The sequence below is a fragment of the Grammomys surdaster genome, unplaced genomic scaffold (genome assembly GCF_004785775.1).
Source record: "Grammomys surdaster isolate TR1022 unplaced genomic scaffold, NIH_TR_1.0 223, whole genome shotgun sequence".
Classification (NCBI taxonomy): domain Eukaryota; kingdom Metazoa; phylum Chordata; class Mammalia; order Rodentia; family Muridae; genus Grammomys; species Grammomys surdaster.
The window spans coordinates 434,320-455,429 of record NW_021604668.1 but is presented as its reverse complement, the minus strand read 5'-3'; the positions used below and the strand labels follow the sequence as shown (position 1 = coordinate 455,429).

Genomic DNA, 21,110 nt, shown 5'->3' with positions numbered 1-21,110 from the left:
ATGTGTGGTTGGGAAAGGGATTCCAATTTCTAGAATACATAATGCAAATTATAGTTTAGAGGGAAAAATCAGTGAGTTGTTTCTAAATATGATACATACTTGCTGCCCCAGGCTCTGCTAAAAATGGATTGCCAAGGGTTAGTGGCGCGTCTTATCCAAGAGGCTGTTATTCTGACTTCAGCTGTAAAGCTTGGAAGAAACTGGAGGGAACTTGCTGAGAAGTCTGCAGGACTCACTAAGCATCAGATGCAGGCATATGAAAATCCTCACAGAGGAAAATCTGGAGATGTTTCAGCAGAGGTAAGATTTTCATATATTCCATTTAATCGTGACAGACTACAGGCAAGTAAAGAAAATGAGAGTTAGTCTTCTCCATATTCATGAATTAATTGAAAGAACATTCAGGGGACCTACTAACTGAAGTTACCATCTAGGTAACCCTGTTGGAAGTGTCTGAAATATATGGTCCTCATTCATAAAAAGCACATTCATATTTCTCTTGTTGGAGTTCATATTAACATGGCTTTTGATTAAATTAATCTATTACATGAGGATGCTGAGGACACATGGCCAAAAGAATGGAAGTCATAGAGTAGGTATATTTTGGAGTCAAGCAATAATATCAATCAAGTCAACCCACTAAGATATACTAATCAATACCAGTATACAAACTTAATCATTCATGACAAAAAATAAATGTTTGATGATGAATATGAGGAGAGTGCATGATTTGGGGCCACTGGAAATGACTGACAAGCGATTTCAAAGAGCCATGTCACCTCTTGGAATTCTATACATAATGAGAACTATAAATGCCATACACAGAACAAAAGCATTTAATACAAAGATATTCATCAGAAAACTTGCTGTAGCAGCAGTATTATTACATGGATTCTGCTATGCATATAGCATGTACATATTTCTTCAGGCTTCCATAAAAGCAATGTGATCCAATTTTCATTGAATTAAATAAAAATATTTACAGTGATAAAACATTTTTGAAGTTAAAATATATATTTAAAATGTTAAAACTTTTTCAAGATATTTTGTTAAGGCTACTATTCTGTTTTGAGATGGTGATATTAGAAGCGCCTGCTATATGTTCTTTAATCATTTTGAGTAATACAGGTGGATATTTACTTTTGAGATTCTTCTTCTTTCTGTGAAGCAACAATTCTGTTAGGTGACCAGGTTGCAGACTTTCCATGAGGTGTTCATTCAGTTAATGCCTTCCAGCAGGTGTCAGCTGGACAGCTACTAAGTCCCTGAAGCCCAGCCCACGGGCAAGGACTCTATCCAGGAGCATCTACCAAACAAAACTTTATCCAGGAGCACTGGACACATACGTCCTACTTATCAGCTACATGTATGTCTGTAACCCTGGAAAGGAATTATAGACTATTAATGAGCAGACTCTAGCATGAGCATAGCACACAAGATGAATACAAATGTTTGATAAGTGGGTTGAAAAATCAGGTTGAGAAAAGAGTATTATGAGAATTATGCTGCTCTGGTCCTGGCATTTCAGATAACCAATTACAAAGCTAGTTGAAAGCTTCACTTCTTTTGTCTGCAATAGGGCCTTGTTTTTTAAGAGTTTTGTTTAGACTTAACAGAGGATTGTTTACCCTGCCAGCCCTCCTAAGCATCTGGATTCTCTCTAATTGTGTTTATTGTTTGTGTTCCTAAAATCTTGATGCAGGCCTATTTTCCATTATTTACTTTCACACAGCCCAAATCATAAGTGCTTAAGTCTATGTCTGAGACTGATAAAATCTCAGAAGCAGTAGAAAAAGCCCCTAGATGTTTTTTAGAGGCAACAGTTCAATTCCTTGTAGCTAATACTAACAGCTAGTATCTGATCCATGCTATCACCTAGGTAAACTCCAAGGCATTTTAGCCTGAAGCCATTCTAAATGTCCTATAGCAAATTTTACTTGTTAGGCCACTTAAAGGGACAATGTATGCTAATTTCCATATCCTTAAAATGTCCCTGAAGAGTTTTATTCTCCTTGAAAAGAGATGGATCTTAAACATGATCAATTTGACAATTCAGGTAGTTGATTTATAAATAGTTCCGAGTGAAAGTGCTGTGGGTGAATTGACTTTGGGGTGAGGAAACACCAGTTTAGTGTTCCTTTGCTGCTTTATTTTTTTCCTGTAATTCATTCTGGCATGAGATCTCCTGGGATGTCAATACCCACAATTCCCTGTTTCCCTCCTTTTCAACTTGTTTTTCTTCAATTTGTTTACTTTTAATATACTCCACAATTACTTGGCACTTACCTGGACTGGGCACTGCTTTAGGAATACTATAAAAAGTATGATATCTAAACTAAAACAAAACAAAACAAAAAAAACATATGAGGGCCAAAAAAATTTCACCTAGCATGTTAGCAAATTAGTAAGTCCTAAAGGTAACTGTGCAACAAAGACCTTTTACTTCCAGACTAAGCATTCAACTCTGCACACCACTTGGAATCCATAGGTATGTTCAGGGCTGGAGGTTAAAGCTACTCACTTTCTATTTCCTTTTTTATTTTCCTCTTTTCAAGTGATTAATTTAAAAAGAGGATTAACTTAGAAACTCGTAAAATTAGCATATGAAAGAAACCAGTTGATAGAAGCACTGGAAGACCCTCCTCCTGGCCACAGAACTTGTGTGAGGGGAAAGACAGAGTGTTCAGAAGTTGGAAGAAGGTGTTACTTCACTGATTCTCATGACCTAGGGCTATGGCTTTTCCCAGTCCTCTGGCCTACTTCTCTTCTTAGTAATCTCTATTTCTACCACTATGCCTGTGCCCCTGGTACAGTTCTTTCTCTGCAATACAAGAACCTGGAAACCTCAGCCTGTTCTCCCAGGACTCAGTTGGGCAATAATGGCATTATGTTGCTTCCAAAATTAACCTGATCTTTTTAATCAAGCCTCAAGCTCTGGTTGGTTGGTATTGTTGTTCTTCCCATGGGGCCACAAACCCTTTCAGCTCCTTCAGTCTTCTCTCTAACTCCTCCATTGAGAACCCCATGATTAGTTCAGTGGTTAGCTGTGAGCATCTGCCTCTGTACATGTCAGGCTCTGGCAGACCTCTAAGGAGACAGCTATATCAGGCTCCTGTCAGCATGCATTTTCTGGTATTCATATCAGTGTCTACCTTTGGTGACTGGTGAAACAGCCTCCAGACGACTCCTCCTTCAGTTTCTATCCTACACTTTGTCTTCATATTTGTTTCCATTAGTATTTTCTTACTCCTTCTAAGAAGAACCGAAGCACCCATAATTTGGTCTTCCTTCTTCATGAGCTATGTGTGGTCTCTGAGTTGTATCTCGGGTATTGCAAGCTTTTGGGCTAATATCCACTTATCAGTGAGTGCATACCATGGTGTGTTCTTTTGTGATTGAATTACCTCACTCAGGATATTTTCTAGTTCCATCCATTTGCCTAAGAATTTCTCAAATTCATTGTTTTTAATAGCTGAGTAATATTCCATTGTGTAAATGTACCACATTTTCTGTATTCATTCTTCTGTTGAATGACATCTGAGTTCTTTCCAGCTTTTGGCTATTATAAATAAGGCTGCTATGAACATAGTGGAGCATGTGTCCTTGTTATATGTTGGAGCATCTTCTGAGTATATGCCCAGGAGTGGTATAGCTGGATCATCAGGTAATGCTGTGTCCAATTTTCTGAGGAACCACCAGACTGATTTCCAGAGGGGTTGTATGAGCTTGCAATCCTCTTTTTCCACATCTTTGCCAGCATCTGCTATCACCTGAGTTTTTTATCTTAGCCATTCTGACTGCTGTGAGGTGGAATCTCAGGGTTGTTTTGATTTGCATTTCCCTGATGACTAAGGATATTGAACATTTCTTTAGGTGCTTTTTGGCCATTCAAGTTTTCTCAGTTGAGAATTCCTTTCTTAGCTCTGTTCACCAGTTTTTAATGTGGTTATTTGGTTGTCTGGAGAAGAAATTAGGGAAATGACACCATTCACAATAGTCTCAAATAATATAAAATACCTTGGTGTGAATCTAATCAAGCAAGTGAAAGATCTGTATGACAAGAATTTTAATTCTCTGAAGAAAGAAATCGAAGAAGATCTCAGAAGATGGAAAGATCTCCCATGCTCATGGATTGGCAGGATTAATATAGTAAAAATGGCCATCTTGCCAAAAGCAATCTACAGATTCAATTCAATCCCCATCAAAATTCCAATACAATTCTTCATAGAGATAGAAAGAGCAATTTGAAAATTCATTTGGAATAACAAAAAACCCAGGATAGCGAAAACTATTCTCAAGAATAAAAGAACTTCTGGGGGAATCACCATCCCTGACCTCAAGCTGTACTACAGAGCAATAGTGATAAACATTAAAAACTGCACGGTATTGGTAAAGAGACAGGAAGGTAGATCAATGGAATAGAATTGAAGACCCAGAAATGAGCCCACACACCTATGGCCACTTGACCTTTGACAAAGGAGTTAAAACTGTCCAGTGGAAAAAGGACAGCATTTCCAACAAATGGTGCTGGTTCATCTGGAGGTCAGCATGTAGAAGAATGCAAATCGATCCATTCTTATCTCCTTGTACAAAGCTCAATTCTGAGTGGATAAAGGACCTTCAGATAAAACCAGATACACTAAAACTGATAGAAGAAAAGGTGGGGAAGAACCCCGAATATCTGGGCACAGGGGAAAAGTTCCTGAACAGAACACCAATGGCTTAGTCTCTAAGATCAAGAATTGACAAATGGGACCTCATAAAATTGAAAAGCTTCTGTAAGTAAGAAAAAGGATGCTGTCAATAGGACAAAATGACAACCAACAGATTGGGAAAAGATCTTCACCAATCCAGCCTGCGAAAGAGGACTAATATTCAATATATACAAAGAAGAATATCACTTTTTCAAATAAATAACGACTCAAATTATCTTCTAACTTACTACAACTACTTTACTAAAGCAAAACCATAATGTTTAGAACCAATCAAGTGTATATAAGCAAAACACATTTTAAAAATTATTTTGTAGGTTTTTAAAAGACTTAGTTTTATATTATGCATATGGATGAATGTTTTGCCTGCATATTTGTTTATACACCAAATGCATGTCTGGTGCCCGTATAAGCCATATTTGGTATCAGATTTCCTAAAACTGACCTTATAGATTGTTGTCAATCTCCATGTGAGTTCTGGGAATTGAACTTGCATCCTCTGTAAGAGAGATCAGTCATCTTAACTGCTGAACCTTCTTTTTAGCCCATGGGAAACACAATTTCTTTCAGAAAATATATTTACACTATACAAAGATGTAAGTAATGCCAACTATTTTCTGCAAAAGTTAATATTAACTAGTTAGTATTGTCTGCTTCTGGGACCCTTATTCTCCTACTGGGTTTCCTATCCAGCTTTAATATGAGGGGAGGTGCCTAATCTTATTACAACTTGATTTGCCATATTTGGTTGATAATTCCTGGGAGGCCTGCCCTTTTCTGAAGAAAAATGGAAGAGAAGTGGATGAAACAGAGGGGTCCACAAGGAGAGGAGGGAGGGGAAACTGAGATCAGGTTGTAATATGTGAGAGAATAAATTATATAATAAACAATTTTTTGTAGTTTTTCTGTGGATATTTGAATTTTTAATTTTAAAATACTAGAAAAAAAGCACAATTTTAAAAGTCTGATTTTACAGAAAGAAGATCAGCAGATTTCAAAGCTCATACATTCATAGGCCTGAGGCAGATCCTCAACCAGCCTTCTGGATTTTATTAACAAATGTGACATTAAATTCTCTGTAACTCTCTTCTATGGACTCTGTAACAATAAACACCAGATTCCTCTTTTACTATTCACTAAACACCCTGAAGTTTCATTTTATACTTTAAATTGCCTCTGCCCACTCACCTCTTCTCTATACAGGCACCAGCAGGCCTTTGGAGGGGTAGTTCCTTTGGCATGTCACACTGGGACACTGTCTCCATGGAGACTCAGTAAAGCTAAGATGTTTAATCACCATCTGTTTTTCATCTCTGAAACTGTTCACATGGAGAACAGTATAGCCAGCCAGGTATAATTCTTTTTGCAGTCACTTCTTAGTGCAAGTTTAATTCCCTCTTGTATTTTCTAGAAGCAATCTTTGTTTTCCCTCCCTTTCTGATGTATATCTGGAGTGCTCAAAAATTTTTGTCCTATATGTTGATTAAAAATGAGAATGTAGAAACTTTTGTGATTTCTCGTTAGTTCAAATACTTATTATGGAACATAAGGACCCTAGTTAGATTTTTGTAGCCCATTTTATTATTTTTTAATTTATATATATATATATATGCACATAATTTATTTTTTTCAAATTGTAATTTATACTCATTCACACAGGGGTTATAAACACAAAAAGGCAGGACGTGGGGAAGGGGATGACACTGGAGCGTGGGTGTTCGGGGGAATACAGATATTTTTCAGAACAAGGTATCGGCTGGGTGAGGGTTCAGGGGATAGGTCACTATGACTCTGCCTATGATTCACTTATCCTTATCTAAGTTGGTATTATCTGCCAAGGCTACCTATTTACAGGGTCTATGACTACTCAGGCTGGTAAATTGTCACAAAAACTGCCTGTTTACAATAGTTTATAGCCATCTGTTTCAGTGTTTATCCACAGAGACCCAAGCCTTGGTGTTAATATACATGTATGACAGGCCTATTGCTGATTTTAGGCCTAGGGCTGATTTTAGGCCTTCAGTGTGTAAGCAGGGATGTCCCTGACATCTCCTCCCTTCTCTAAGTATAGACGGGCTGTGGCGAATCTAATCTTGTGAAGGCAGGGATAGAGGCCTGACCTCCAGTAATTGAAGGGGACCTTGTAATGGCTCTGGTCCCCCTGTCGTTGTCCAGCGAGGCATGAGGGCCATACCGGTCCCGATGTCTTTTTCCTGGAGAGGTGTAGCCCATTTTAAAGTCAAGGATGAAGATGGAGATAGGTAGATCTCTAGAGCCTCTTCGACAGCTTGCCCAAACCTAGTTGGTGTGCTCAACCAATGACAGTTTCTCAAAAACCAAGATTAGGGAATTGGAGAGATGGCTCAGTGTGTTAAGAGTGATTACTGTATAGGTATGAGATTCTAAGTTTAAATCTCAGCACTCATATGAAAAACCAAATATGGACAGGCAGCTTCATCTGCTTGTAATCCCAGAGGAGTAAGGTGCAGAGACAGGAGAATCATTGGTACTGGCTGACTGTCAGTCAACCTCCAGGTTTAGTGAAAGACTTTCTTTTAAGGGAATAAGTAAAAGAGTGTGTATGGGCATACAGTTGTAGAGGGAAATTTTCTCCACAAGTTGGGAAGAGTTAAGGTAGGAGGAGTAAGGAGAGGAAGAGGGGGAGTAAGGGGAAGAGGAGGAGAAGGACAAGGAGGAGGGAGGGGAGAGAGGAGAGAGAGAGGGAAAATGTCAGTGGATGTTCGAGTGTCTCTAGCAGTCAAAGGCAGTTGATATATCTAGGTTGGGTATTGGGTTACACCTCTAATTGTGTGGCATCTTGTTATTGAGCATTACCAAACATATAAAGCCTTTGGTTAATCATTAAGCATTTGAGTCTAATTTCTACTGGATACCACGTGGATGGCGGGATGGTCTGGGCTCAGCCCAACCTTGTGGAGAGAGCATAGAAGATTGGCAGAGCCATCTCCCATGCTGCTGTCTTATGGGTGGCAGGGCCAGTGCTTCTGGCCTGCCTGCACGGCCGCTCAGGCCTAGGCTAGTCAGGAATGTGGCTGCTTCATAACTACAAGCCAGAATCGGTGTAGTCATTTTAAGTATCTCCTGCAACATACAGCCTCTCTATCCAAGTGTTTTAAACTATAGTCAGACAGACAGACAAATTGTCTGTCTATATGAAAAAAGTCAGTTTTTTATATGTAAATGAAGGTTTTATATAGAATTTACTCTTGTTTTGTATTTATCCCAATTATCTTTTTCTTTAGTGTTTTCTTCATCTTTGCTCCTATACTCTTAATAGACGTTCTGAATCAATCAGTTCTTACTTAGCATTGGCTCAGAAACTGCAAAGCACAAAGAATGAAGTAAAATAAGACTTTTTTTTCTTTTTAGGATAAACTTAATTTTTAAATGGAAAAAAAATTAAAGAAGCTCTACTATTGAGCTATATCTCCACTGGGAAGTACATGATACCATAAAAATGAAAATAACTGTGTCAGTCATATGAGAATCTTCTTCACATATTTCATTAATCTCTGCAAATAAGTAAGACATTAGAATCAACCTTTTTCTTACACACATGTTCTCTGAGTATTAGTGAATTTATGTAACATCCAGAGTGACATGGTGACAGAGGTCTGAACCCTGTCTCTCTCACTCGTGGTCCCATCCACTAATCTAGACAGAAGATGAATTTTTACAGAGTTGACTGATTAAGCAAAACTCAAAATGATCAGAAGAAGTTGGGAGGCACCTCCTGATACCAAAGAATCACTAGCCTTTCAGTTACTGAGAGGACCTGGTCTCCTGTTAGCAATAAGGTCTAGGAGTGCACTGACAAAAAGTCATTTGTAGAAGAGAGCGATGTGGTGTTTTCCCTGCAAATAGGCAAGAGTCTTCTGGTAAAGCTACCTATCCTGGATTCCTGGTCCATTAGTCTGTTCGTTAGCCCCTAACTTTGGAAAAATTTTTGAGTTTTTTTTTTAACTGAGTCATATAGCACTATCTTTTCAGGTGCTTAGATGATCAGATGACAAATATAAAATATTTGTGATATTTGATGACAATTGTCATCATGAAACATATAGTATCTATTGTTTTGTTGAAGAGAAAGAGTGGATTTGACAAGCTATGACCTTGAGTGATTTTTCTAGAAAAGGAAACAAATGCAGCCACTTTTAGTGACATGATTGAGAAAGAATGTAGGTAAGGAAAATGTCAGAGTGATTTCAGGGTCTTGGTACTGAAAAATTGGCAGGCTGTTAACATATGGGAAAAAATGAGGAAAAGTTTTAGCAGATCTGCTTTCCTTATGGGCTTAACATTTAATTTCCTTGGAAAATATTTCTGACAAAAGATACAAGGGTTGTTCTTGGACCATTGGAATTATCTGGTTAATAGATAACTCTGAAAGTGTTTATTTGGGTATTCTGTTGTCTCTTTATTTATCTAAATCTGGAGCTGTTGCAACCTTGCTACGTAAACCTTTGTTGTTGTGCAGTTAGACACACATTTATTTAAAGAGGAAAGTATTCTGTGGAAAGTCACCTACTAGTGACAGAGTATATAGAATATTCTCTCAGACTTTGGGCGTTTGAATTAGAAACTTGTCACAGTCATATTTGTATTTTATAAATATTTTGGAGATAGGGTGTCACATAGAAATTGGTCAGGAACTCTCTGTGCAGCTAAAAGTAACTTGAACTTATTTTTTTTCCAAGTTTTTCACTGTAGGCATGTGCCGTATACATGTTTATGTGATAGTAAAGACTGAACTCAGAGGTTGATAGCTAAGCATTCTCTAAATTAAGATACATTTCACAGACCTGATTTCAAGTTTTCTTTATCAAATCTGTTATTAGAGTGAAAGGGTTCTGTGGTTTTAAAAAACCAAATCCAGCTAAGTGTAAGACTCAACAGAAATGTTTTTAAAAGCTACTTGATAATAAAATAAATTTGTTGTGATCCTTTAGTGAAATGAAGGTGGATTTATGATTTATAATTCAGGGACCTGGATTCTTGCCTGGATATGTGACTGTGATTTTGTTACTAAGCCTCAAACTCAACAGTAATTACCTGTGATCAAGTACCTAATATATATGAGAAATTTTTACTTCTTTTGCTTTATGTGCCTAATGATGCTTTCATGGCACTTGTAAGATACAGTTTCTTTGACAGCAGGAAAAAGTAAAAATTTTATCCAGAGAAAAATTTATAGCTTATCAAATATACTGGTGCTACACAGCCAAGAGGCTAACTTCCAACACAGCATGTGCACTTTTAAACCCTTGGCATCATATTTCCCAGAACCTGCTTTACTATTTACATAGGAAAGAATGGATTAGAGAAACTTAATTTTTCCAAACTTTGACACTCAGATGTGTCTTCAAGGAATGAGTGTACCTATTAGGAAAAAGGCAATAAGGAGTCTCCCTAACTAGGAATTTCACAAGAATGGTTTACCTAGCAGGTTTCTATCTCCTGATAGACTAATTTGAGTAAATGACTTGCAAGAAATGGGTACTCCATCATTGTCTAGTTCACTATTAATCCAAGAAGGGTATTCTTTACTGCAAACAGGCTGGCTACTCCAAGACCAGTATTTTTCTGCTTTTCAAGAGAATCTTAGTTCAGATTTTAACCAAACAGTATCTGTCTGGAAAAAGTAAGATGCCCCAGAGGAGTTAGCTTGCTCTCTCTCTTGCTCTCTTCTCTCCTTTTTTACATTTTATTGGATATTTTATTTATTTACATTTCAGATGCCATCCCCTTTCCTCATTTCCCCTCTCTAGAGAACCCCTATCCCATCCCCCCTCCTACTTTTTGTTTTTATACTATTTTAATTACGTGCAAGTATTCAGGTCAGCTCTAGGTTGAGGGACTAGCAATACAATAGATGCAAATAGTCATGGAATAAGCAAGACAATAACCACAAATAGTCAAAGAACAAGCAAGGCAATGAACAAAGTTCAGTGATCACTCCCATGATCACTGTTTCTAAGGGCTTATCAGGATGACCAAAATATCTGAGCCAACTTCCCTGTCCTAGCCCAAAGTCATTTTCATGTCTGAAGCCTACTTCCTTTTTCTAGCTTAAAATATAGATTCCTGACTGAAATTACTTTTTTGTTCTAGCCTAATATTTAGATTCCTGCCTGAGATTATTTGTTTGTTCTAGCCTGTTATGTTAGCAAGAGATAAAGTTAGGGCAGGATCTGGATTTCAAACAAGTATTAGTACATGTATTAAGGCTCTTTTAATTGTCAAGTTAAAATTACTTTTGTTTCTTCTACAGTATTTAATGTAAGTTGCATTGATTGTACACCACTTTCTTATTGTGTTTGTGTATTGAAATCTGGCATGTCAGTTACAGAGGCTTATCAACCAGCTTTTTTTTCCCCCCTGAGTATCATAGGACCTTGGTCTTCTGAAAAAAAAAAGCTTGCAAGTACTGGAAGAAGTGAGTCAGGCTTTAAGCAGAAGCAAGAGTGTAGTGGGCTTGATTATTGCTGGTATAACAGCTTTAATTCATTAATTGCTGGCACCAATGCTTCTGCAATCGCTTTGCCACAGGAAGTTAAGACAGCTACTTTTTTAACCATTTAGCAAAAAAAATGTTACTAATGTGTTGAATATAGGAGAGGATTTAGATAGGCATTAGGAACAACAGATTGATGCTCTTTATGCTATTCAAATTATTGGAGGGAGGTTCAGAGTTTAAGAGTAAAAAGCCATCTCGAATGTCATGCCAAATACCATTGGATTTGTGTTAGTTTTAAAATTTACAGTGGTAGTCATTATAATTAGGAAAAAGTTTGAAGACACTTGCAGTGTGTTTGCCATAATTCTAACACCTCTTTGGATGTTTTAACTTTGCATAGTGAGCTTATGAATTTAAAGAATGCTGCTCTGCTGAACATTGATGCAGCAGATACTACTTATAAAATTATCCATGGCCTGAGGTCAGTATTTCTATTTTGGTCAAGGATGGAATATATATCTTGATCAAGCTAGCTCTTTGTGTCCTGGAAATACTTTTATTCCTGCCCATTGTGTTAAAGCTTGTCTTTAACAACATCAACATGTTGGCAGCAAACATACATGGCTTGAAACTGAAAATGGAACCCCCAGACAGAGTTATTAAATTAACAGGCTGGCTAGCCAAGGATGAGTAAGATTCTGCAAAGAGCCTTACCAACCTAAGACATAAATGCATTGCTTTGGATACTGCATGTTCCATGATGGGTAAGGAAGGTATTCTTATCAGAATGACCTAAGTAAGACAGGCTCAGTCTTGTTTATGAAATAAAAAGGGGGTTGAGACAGAGAGCTTTTGAGGTTGCTTGGCAAGAATCTGATATGGGCCAAGGACAAGGAAATGGGCTGCTTGGCAGGAATATGACATTGTCCAAGGACAAGGAAGTGGGTTTCAGGTAGGAATCTGACATTAGGCTACAACAAAGAAGTAATTTCAGGCAGGAATCTAGCTTTCTTTCTCTTTCAAAGACAACAACCACCTCCTTTTAACAGCATTTACATATTAAATAATCAGAGATGGCATAAGGCCTACCTGGATATTGAAAATGATGTTCTGAACTGAGAAGACATATAATAATCATTAGGAAGGCAAACATGCCTCAATACTCCTGCAGCTAATGGTACTTAAAATGAAATGCTGCTCCTATAATTTTATGAGTAGGTGGATTATTAATCCTCTAGTGTGGCAAAATGCAATTATCCAAATGTAATTAAAATCCATTACATTCTTTATGTTATTTATATTTTACGAGCTAAAAAGACAGACTGGAATGCTCAGTTCTGAATTGCTCCTATTCTTGCTGTATTTTATCATCTGGTGCATTATCTAATGAGTCGCACTGGGTTCAAGGAATAAGCAACTTTATTGTTCTTGTCTCTATTTTTGTTTCATTTCATCCCACATATTATGTCCTCATTGCTCTCTTACTTTTGCTGTATCCACTAATGCTGAGAAGATAAACCAAGGGAAAGACATTATTTCTCCCAAACATATACTGCTGCTTTAGAAAACCACCTAATTTAATAGACTAAATCTTTTGATGCTGCTCTGTGTGTAAAGAGAAGGGAGAACATGGATGAACAATGAAGAGTGTTGTGCCTCCATTAACCTCATGTTTCCAACTCCAGGATGAGCCCATACTGCCAGGAAATTAACATTAAGAAATCTAAAGAGCCGGGGAAATAGCTCAGTGGGTAAAGACTTTAACAATTAGCCTGAGAACCAAAATTCTTAACTGAACCTCAGCTTCCATACAAATGCCAGGTGGGCATGGCAGCTGCCTACAACCTTAGCAGTTACAATGTAGAAAAGGAGAATCATTGAAGCAAGCTGATTAGCTAAACTAGGGGAGTGTGTGAAAAAAACTCTGTCTTAATATACAATGTTGGATATTATCTATTGATCTCAACTTCTGGGTTTCACACACAAGTGTACCTGTATTGCATACTCACACACATATGGATATATATATATATATATAAATGCACACCATATATACATGCACACAAAAAAGGAAATCTGAGAGCAGAGGAGGAGTATGGGTGGAGCTGTGCATCCAATGTTTGTGACAGAGATGAAAAGGCTAAGGAAATTTGCTCTGTGGTTAAGACTGACTCAGCAAAACCAAAGCCCCAGTTTTCCTTTTGATTTCTAGAGCACAAGAACAGTGTTTGATATCTTAACTTAGTCATAACATTAAACTTGGAAAATTATTTTTAAAATTTGGATAAGATATATGGTAAGAGAAATGTGGAGGTCATGTTAATCTACAACCCATCTTTGGTGTTTAACTTAGGTTGATATAAAATAAAAATTATTGATTCAACACATGTCCCTTCCATCATTTTCTGGGATGAAGGCCTTATTTTCCCTGTAATTTCTCAGAAAATGTGAACCTTTTGTGAACTTCCTGGGGCTGTATTATATTTTAATATAGAATTTCACACAATTGATACATGTAAGTCATCTGCACTTTTGACTTTATATTTTTTTCATTTTCTGGAGGCAAGTATAAATAAAGTATAAATTCTGAAATTTAAATGTGGACATTTAATATTAATATCAAAGGATTTGGATCCAAGTCTCATACATCTTCTCCATAAGAGACAAGAACTGAATAGACCATTCTGAGATGGCTTTGTGAAAGAAAAGCTTAATACAGAAAAGTTAGACACTGCTGTTATTTCTTTACTAAGGAATGACATAGTTCTTAAATTCCAGTGTTTCTCTTACTATATCCAGTTTATAGCTGTTGGCAGAACTGTGTGCTTTCTCATCTTCACGATTAATTGTCCCTTTAATTATGGTAGTGGTTTAGATGGGGACTTTCCCCATAGGCTCATATATTCATTCACTATGGTTCCCAGTTGCTGATGCTATTGTGTCTGTGTGGCAGGGAGGCGAGGATAGAACTTTTAGGACATGGAGCCTTGCTGGAGGAAGTTCATCATCCAGGGCAGTTTGAGAATGTATAGCCTTGTTGCATTCCAAGTTTGCTTTCCCCTTCTTCCCATGTGAAGTTGTGCTGTGATCTCTTAGCTTCTTGTTCCAGATGCCTGCTGTCATACCTCCACAACTATTATGGATATCTAGCCCTCTGGAATCTTATGTAAAATAAACTATTTTTTCTTAAATTGTTTTTGGCCATGCATTTTATCACATGAAAAACATGTGATACAGAAAAAGTAACTAGTACAATTACTGATCTTCTTTTCAAAATGATTCAAGCAGCCTTTTGCTTTATGTTTCTGGCTAATGAATATTATCCTTTCTTCTTGAATTTCTTTTTATATGCTATCTCCTTAGTCCTCAATAATCTTAAATTATCTGGAAAAGGTAGGATTTAAACTACAAATTGTTTTTCTTTATAGAATGCTTATTTTTATTCTTTTCTTTAAAAAATTTCACTCACTTTCTGCTGACTATTCCTCTGGTTACATTTCTCTTCTTCCCACACTCGAATTACATATGTGATCTATTTGTTTGGTAGTTTCTGTTTCTTTGTACTTTTTTATAGCCAAAGCATGTTCCCCTTTATGCACTTCACACTGATATCTCAGGGTTACCACAGATGGGCCAAGTGTCCAAATCCCTACTTGCCTGGGTTACATGTTTCATTATATTACTTGATGTTTTAAGATGTGAGAGAGGAGACAGAAAAGTTTGCCCTCTGTGTCATGGTGGTGAAATTTAACAGCCAGCTTTGTAAGAGGGGAAACCTGTCAATCACTGCATTTGCTAGTTTCCACAATATAGATACTCTCAGATTGGGCAATTTTAATTTACCAATTTAATACTAAGTACAAACACACACATGTACACACACAGCCTGCTATGTGGGGCTGGGGCTGTGGAACTGACTCCAGACAAGCCACTAGATATCCTTTTGAGACAGCTGTGAACTTGCTTTTTTGAAACATTATTACTGTTCTGCACTCTGACTCTACTCTTTCTCTAGCCTTTGCTTCTTTATCTTACTGGTATCTACTATAGTGTACTTTAAAGTATAAATTTCCACACACTGCCTTCTCTTCTTTGATATTTTCTTCTACTCACCTTTTTTGATCACCACAAAGTGGATGATGTTCAACCATTGATGTCTTTCAGGTAATCTGTCCATTGTAAGTTCTTATCAGATAGCCCCTGTCTGTTAGCTCACATTCCATAGGGCTAAAAGGAGTGTCTTTATCCTGCCCCTATTAAAAGTTTACCTATTCTCCTTTATATATAATAAAAAGTATTAAATGTAAATTATAATATGGGTACTTTTTGAGATTCCTTAGTGAAGAAACAAGACTTGGGAATTATTGTACATATTTTATAGCTTTAAAAATTTAAAGCTCAAACTGAACTATCAAATAAACAATGGAACTTGGATGTGACCATAAGATTCTGGCAGCAAAGCTCACTTTCCTTACAGTGTATCACTCCCTATTTAATGGCAAGGTCATCCCTTATGACAGAAGGAGTGGCTCATCAGATAAAAGTGTTGGCTGTTCTTGCAGAGTACTGTATTTGTTTCCCAGAACCCACACTGTGGCTCCCAACAATTTGTAACTCCAGTTCCAGAAGATTCAAAATCCTTTAATGTCCTCTGTGGGTACCAGTCATACACATAGTCCATATACATACATACAGGAAGAACTCTCATACACAAAAAAGCAAAATAAAACCTTTTGAAAAGAAAGTCGTGTCTTTTTCACATTGATTATTGCAAGTCAATTGATAGACACTTTTTTAAATTATTAATTACAAGTCATGTCTATTCACCTATTTTGTGCTAATGTTGTACAACTAGTAGCCTTGTTCCTATCTGTAAGCTTCTAAAAAGCAAGAAGCATGCTTATTCTTCATTTTATGCCTTGTCATAACAAAAATTCTTGAAGGGATATGTACCTGGCGAATCTTGACTTACTAAGTAAATAATTAGGGGACAAAGATGTATTTACCATATTTACACTGTGTATGATTGTACTTTTCTTCCAACTGGGTTGAAAGCCACTAGTGATTTTGTGTATAGCAAATCAGATTTTATACTGAAGACAGATGCAGGCTTAGTTTCCTGCATGGAAAATCCCATTCATATTTTAGTTCAAATCAGAAAGGTTATCTATGTCCTGTTGTTTCCATCCTAAGACTATTATACCCGTTTCTGTCTGAGTATGATTTAGACTTCAGGGGCTCTCAGATGAGTTTAAGGCAATATCCTCCCTTACATTTCTGATTAACTTAGGTACTCTTGGGAGCTTTCTTTGTATTTTCAAAAGGCTTACATAGAGATCATACCTCAATAATCAATCCATGTTTCTCTGAATTTCTAGGGCTGGCTGCCATGTTTTGTGCTCTGTACAAACTGGCAAATGTGAGGGGTTTATGTTGCACTCTGTACAAATGTATGGAGAGATGTAGGTTCTAATTCATGTGTCATCTAATTTATGTATTGATTCATATGTACCTCAGGGCTTTTCTGTATATACTAATATACTGTGTTTGAGAAAGACAAGGCATGCAGAACTTGTCTGCCTCAGAAAGTCAGTGGCAGAAAGTTAACTGCCCATTAGTATGTGCATCATAGTAAACAATGTCAAAATTACTCATTTGAAATCTCCAACAAATACCTGCTTTCTATAGTATTCTATGCTAATCTGTGCTGTATCACATGTTACTCATCACTGCCAACTACTGCCTGTTGAAAATATTTCCAAATATATTTCCTTAACTCGGTCATAAAGAATCTTAGAACTGTCTGAGGGTCCATTAAATATGCATACCATTATGTTAAACAGTACATGAAAAATTGAAAAGTATTATCTCAGCTAGTTGAGTATTAGTGACTGAGTGGATTCAATGTAGAATATAAGTTCAGAACATGTATAGACCATATAAATCCACAGAGATTAATCTCCTGTTTAGTACATCTCTCATCTAAGTGACAATTGAGATAGAGCCTGACATAAGCCTCTATTAATATGGCTTAATTTACCTTTCTTGATGAACTAATACTAGTAACAGTAAGTGTAGGTAGTTTGTGTTCAACAAAAACTTTCAGAAAAGAGGATACTGAATTGTCCTTATTTAAGTGGCAGAAGATACAAATACTCATAAGCAGGATTGGTGAGGGTAAAGCTTTTATACAAAACTCTGAGGAAGTGGTTCTCAACTTTTCTAAGGCTGCAGCCCCTTAATACAGTTCTTTATGTTGTGGTGACATCAAGGCATAAAATTATTTCATCACTTTCATCATTACATCAAAACTGTAATTTTATTTCTGCTAATAATTATAATGTAAATATTAGTGTTTTCTGATGGTCTTTTGGGGGTAGTGACCCACATGTTGAGAACCACTGGTCTAAGATGACTTCTGTTTCTTTATCTTATACCTTACCATGTCATGTCTTTGATAATTACATTTCATTCTCTATTTTTCAGAATTGTCCTTTGCAAGAGAAGTAAGGGAATGGGTGTTTATGTCTCCTCAGAAATGTCACCTTGAACAAATAACATCATATTTCCCCCTTGAGCTTTTTTTAATGTGGACTGGAACAAAATATAATAGTATCTTATAGAGATTTAATTCTTTCCACTTCAATTATAGACTAGATAGATGATAGTGAAGACAAGTGAAAAATTATATTCAATTACATGGAATATTAATGTTAATGGAGGTAACAGTTTAAGAAAGCAATCCTATCCAATATTTAGCTCAAAGGTGGTACTCTTAACATTTTACAAGTGGTAGAATTACAAAGAAGTCAATTTGATGAGCCCAAATAAGTAATGAGTTCTAAAGTTTACATTGCAAATATTCTAATTATACGTGTATGGTTTGTTATTTTCTTAAAATAAATTCATGTTGACCTGTATATGTGTCTGTATTCTTCCATTTGTCTTATTTGGCTTGCCTTTGTCTTCATTCCCTCTGAGCCTGTTGCCTTGGTAACCATCACTGTGTGCTTGTATGTGAAGCTTTCCTTTGACGTACATTTATTTCTATGGAAACAGTGATGTCATTGGTGTGGGCAGGTGCTCAGGGGAAGCAAAGTAAAGAAACATAGAATGTTGGCCTTTCTTTGGGTCATAAATGTACCATAAAAGTAAGTATTCAAGGTAATGAACTATGATTTTGCCTTTATTTTGAATTGATCATCAAGTTACACTTTTGCTTGTGTACACATTTGCTGAAATAGAATGAATTAAAAGTGCAAAGCATATTTGATAGCACATTGTCATGTTATGTAATACCATTAAACTCAACACAAATACATATTTGTAACAACCTTTAACCTTAGAAGTTGGAGAGTTAAAGGTTTATTTCAATTGTATTTGTCATTATAAAAGATTATGGTGTTGATACGATGGCTTGGTAGGTAAAGGTTTGCCATGAAGCTTGACAACTGAGTTTGATCTCTGGTACTCACATGGTAGCAGAGAACTGACTTCAGAAAATTATCTTCTGACTTCCATATGCATCTGTGGCATGCATTCACTACCACCACCATCACCATCACCACCACCACCACCACCAAAGACAATGAACACATACATAATAAAATTTTAATCATGCAAAGAATTTTATATTGACATGTATACTAGATAGTAGATCAAGAGAAAAAATTCACACTTAAGCTGCTTTTATATTAAAAAAAGAAACACAGGACATAGAAAATGGTTATTTTTTACAACATCAAAATTTCACATAAAAGGCATTTCATTTTATTTTAAGTCTTTAAAAAATCTGTCTCTGTTCTCTCTCTCTCTCTCTCTCTCTCTCTCTCTCTCTCTCTGCTATTTGTCTGTTATTCACTTAAATCTATTTTCTTTTCTTTATAGACGATGTGGAAACCTGCCTATGATTTTCTCTATGCATGGAGTTCTCACTATGGAAATAGCTACAGAGATGTGTTACAAGACCTTCAATCAGCTTTGGACAGAATGAAAAACCCTGTCACTAAACGGTGGAGAGATTTAACTGGAACTTTAATACTTGTAAATTCTTTAGAGATTTTAAGAGTAACTGCTTTCTCTACCTCTCAGGAAATATAGAATGAAGTGAACTTGGGGAGCAAGAAGAATGGTAAGGAGAAGTGTGTGTGTGTGTGGGGGGGTGTGACAGAGAAGGAGAATGAACTCATAAAAATCTCTTATATTTGGAAAATTGAGTGCACAAATCAAAGGTGGAAGACTACCCATGAGACTAGCGTAAAGTAAATTTTCTGCCTTAAAAAAACGGTTCTAATTTTTGAAAAACCATACCACATAGCAGAATAGTGAAAAGGACAAATAATAAAAATGCATACTGAAAAACATGTTCCTCTTTTTGAAAATCTGAAAAGCATGTTCCTCTTTTTGAACATCTTTTAACTAATTACCAGAAGGAACTATGACACCATCAGAAAAAATGTCTTCAAACATGCATTAAGAATTCTTGTCAGCTACTTTCTGCATCTTGGGACTATATCTAATCTAAAGTTTTCTCCCATCACCAGAATGCAAAATAATCCTTTAGCCATCAGGGTATTTAATAGTGTTATTACAAACAATTACTATCACCAAAACACATTCAATCCTAAGATACTGACATCTTTGTGTATGTGCTGACATGAAGACATGCTGTGTGTGTGTGTGTGTGTGTGTACAAAGTGCATTACAAAACTTGTGCAAAACAAGGCTAAGGTGAGACCTTGAGTCAGTATAGATGTTAATGATTGGCAGAGTTGACACAAAAATCGTCTCTGTCCAATCATTGCATGGCTGCCAGTGTCTTTGTTATTTGAGCCTTCCTTTACTTATCATAGTTCTCTTAAAAGAGACTGAATATAATGATTGGCATACAGATATTTGAGATATAAGATATAATGAGGAAGAATGTATGATTTATGGCTTCAGTGCTATTAATGATAGGGATGGGCAATTAAAAAATGATAACATTAAATGTAAAATGACATCTACTATGACAGCTGCAATGGAGGAGTTGTGAGCCTGGAGTAGAAGATATCATATGAATGGGGAAGAGAATGGATTCAGCGGGATTTTCTGAGAAGCAAGTGATAACCCTGTAGAGGCTTAAGCATTGCACTTGTTGTTGGCAGAGTAGGAGGGGTGGGAGCTAGAAATCATTGGATCCTTCAGAAGATGGACAGAAAGCTCAGGGTTAGGGATAGAGGGACAGGGGTAAAATAAAGATGTAAAGGTAAAAGGACAAGACTGAAAGTAGTTGGAAAGGAGGCTATATTCAGGTCACTAAAACCTTTAGCACTTAGAAAGGAATAATATGCCTCAAGGTAATTTGGATAGGCTGAATAAAGTATTATTTGTGGATTTCTGAATAAAACATGTTTCTTTTTTTGTAAAAACTAAAAGCACAATCATTTTACAGCTTTTAGTATTCATACTGTAAGGTATTCTGCATGCTGAGAAAAGTATTTTGAGCTAGTGTTTAGAACAATCTTAATGACATTCACTATCTATTTGAAGATGACACAGTCTGACCAAGGGCTTATAGTTCAAGGACAAAATTTATTTTAGTTGAAAATATATTCAGAAAGAAAAGGAAAAAATCAGCCAATTTGTTAGCCTAGGGCACAGTGACTTGAAATAGTGACTTTGCTTTCTTTAGAACATTGTTGGAATCTTATTAGTGTGTCAGCAAACTTGAGAAGTTTAGAAAGGGATAGCAAGAATTTAGTATCTGGATTTTTCCAGGCTGCAAGATCTAAGAACACAGAGACCTTGTTAGCTGATCAGTGTAGTAAGAACAAACAAACAAACAAACAAACAAAAAACCCACCACCAACAAAAAAATTTAGATTTGTACCTTGTGACATCTGAAGGTTGTGGTTGGGAATTTTAAGCAGTTTTAAAAA

General features: G+C 36.5%; 1 protein-coding gene across 1 annotated transcript in view; it reads left to right on the top strand.

The window, feature by feature from the left end:
- Macc1 (MET transcriptional regulator MACC1) overlaps positions 1-20,720 on the top strand; it is an 89,141-nt gene extending 68,421 nt beyond the window's left edge. Inside the window, exons 4-5 of the mRNA XM_028773206.1 lie at positions 112-300; positions 19,078-20,720. Coding sequence (XP_028629039.1) covers positions 112-300; positions 19,078-19,290 — 402 coding nt within the window. The 3' untranslated portion in view covers positions 19,291-20,720. The remainder of the gene's footprint in view (positions 1-111; positions 301-19,077) is intronic.
- The last annotated feature ends 390 nt before the right edge of the window (positions 20,721-21,110 follow it).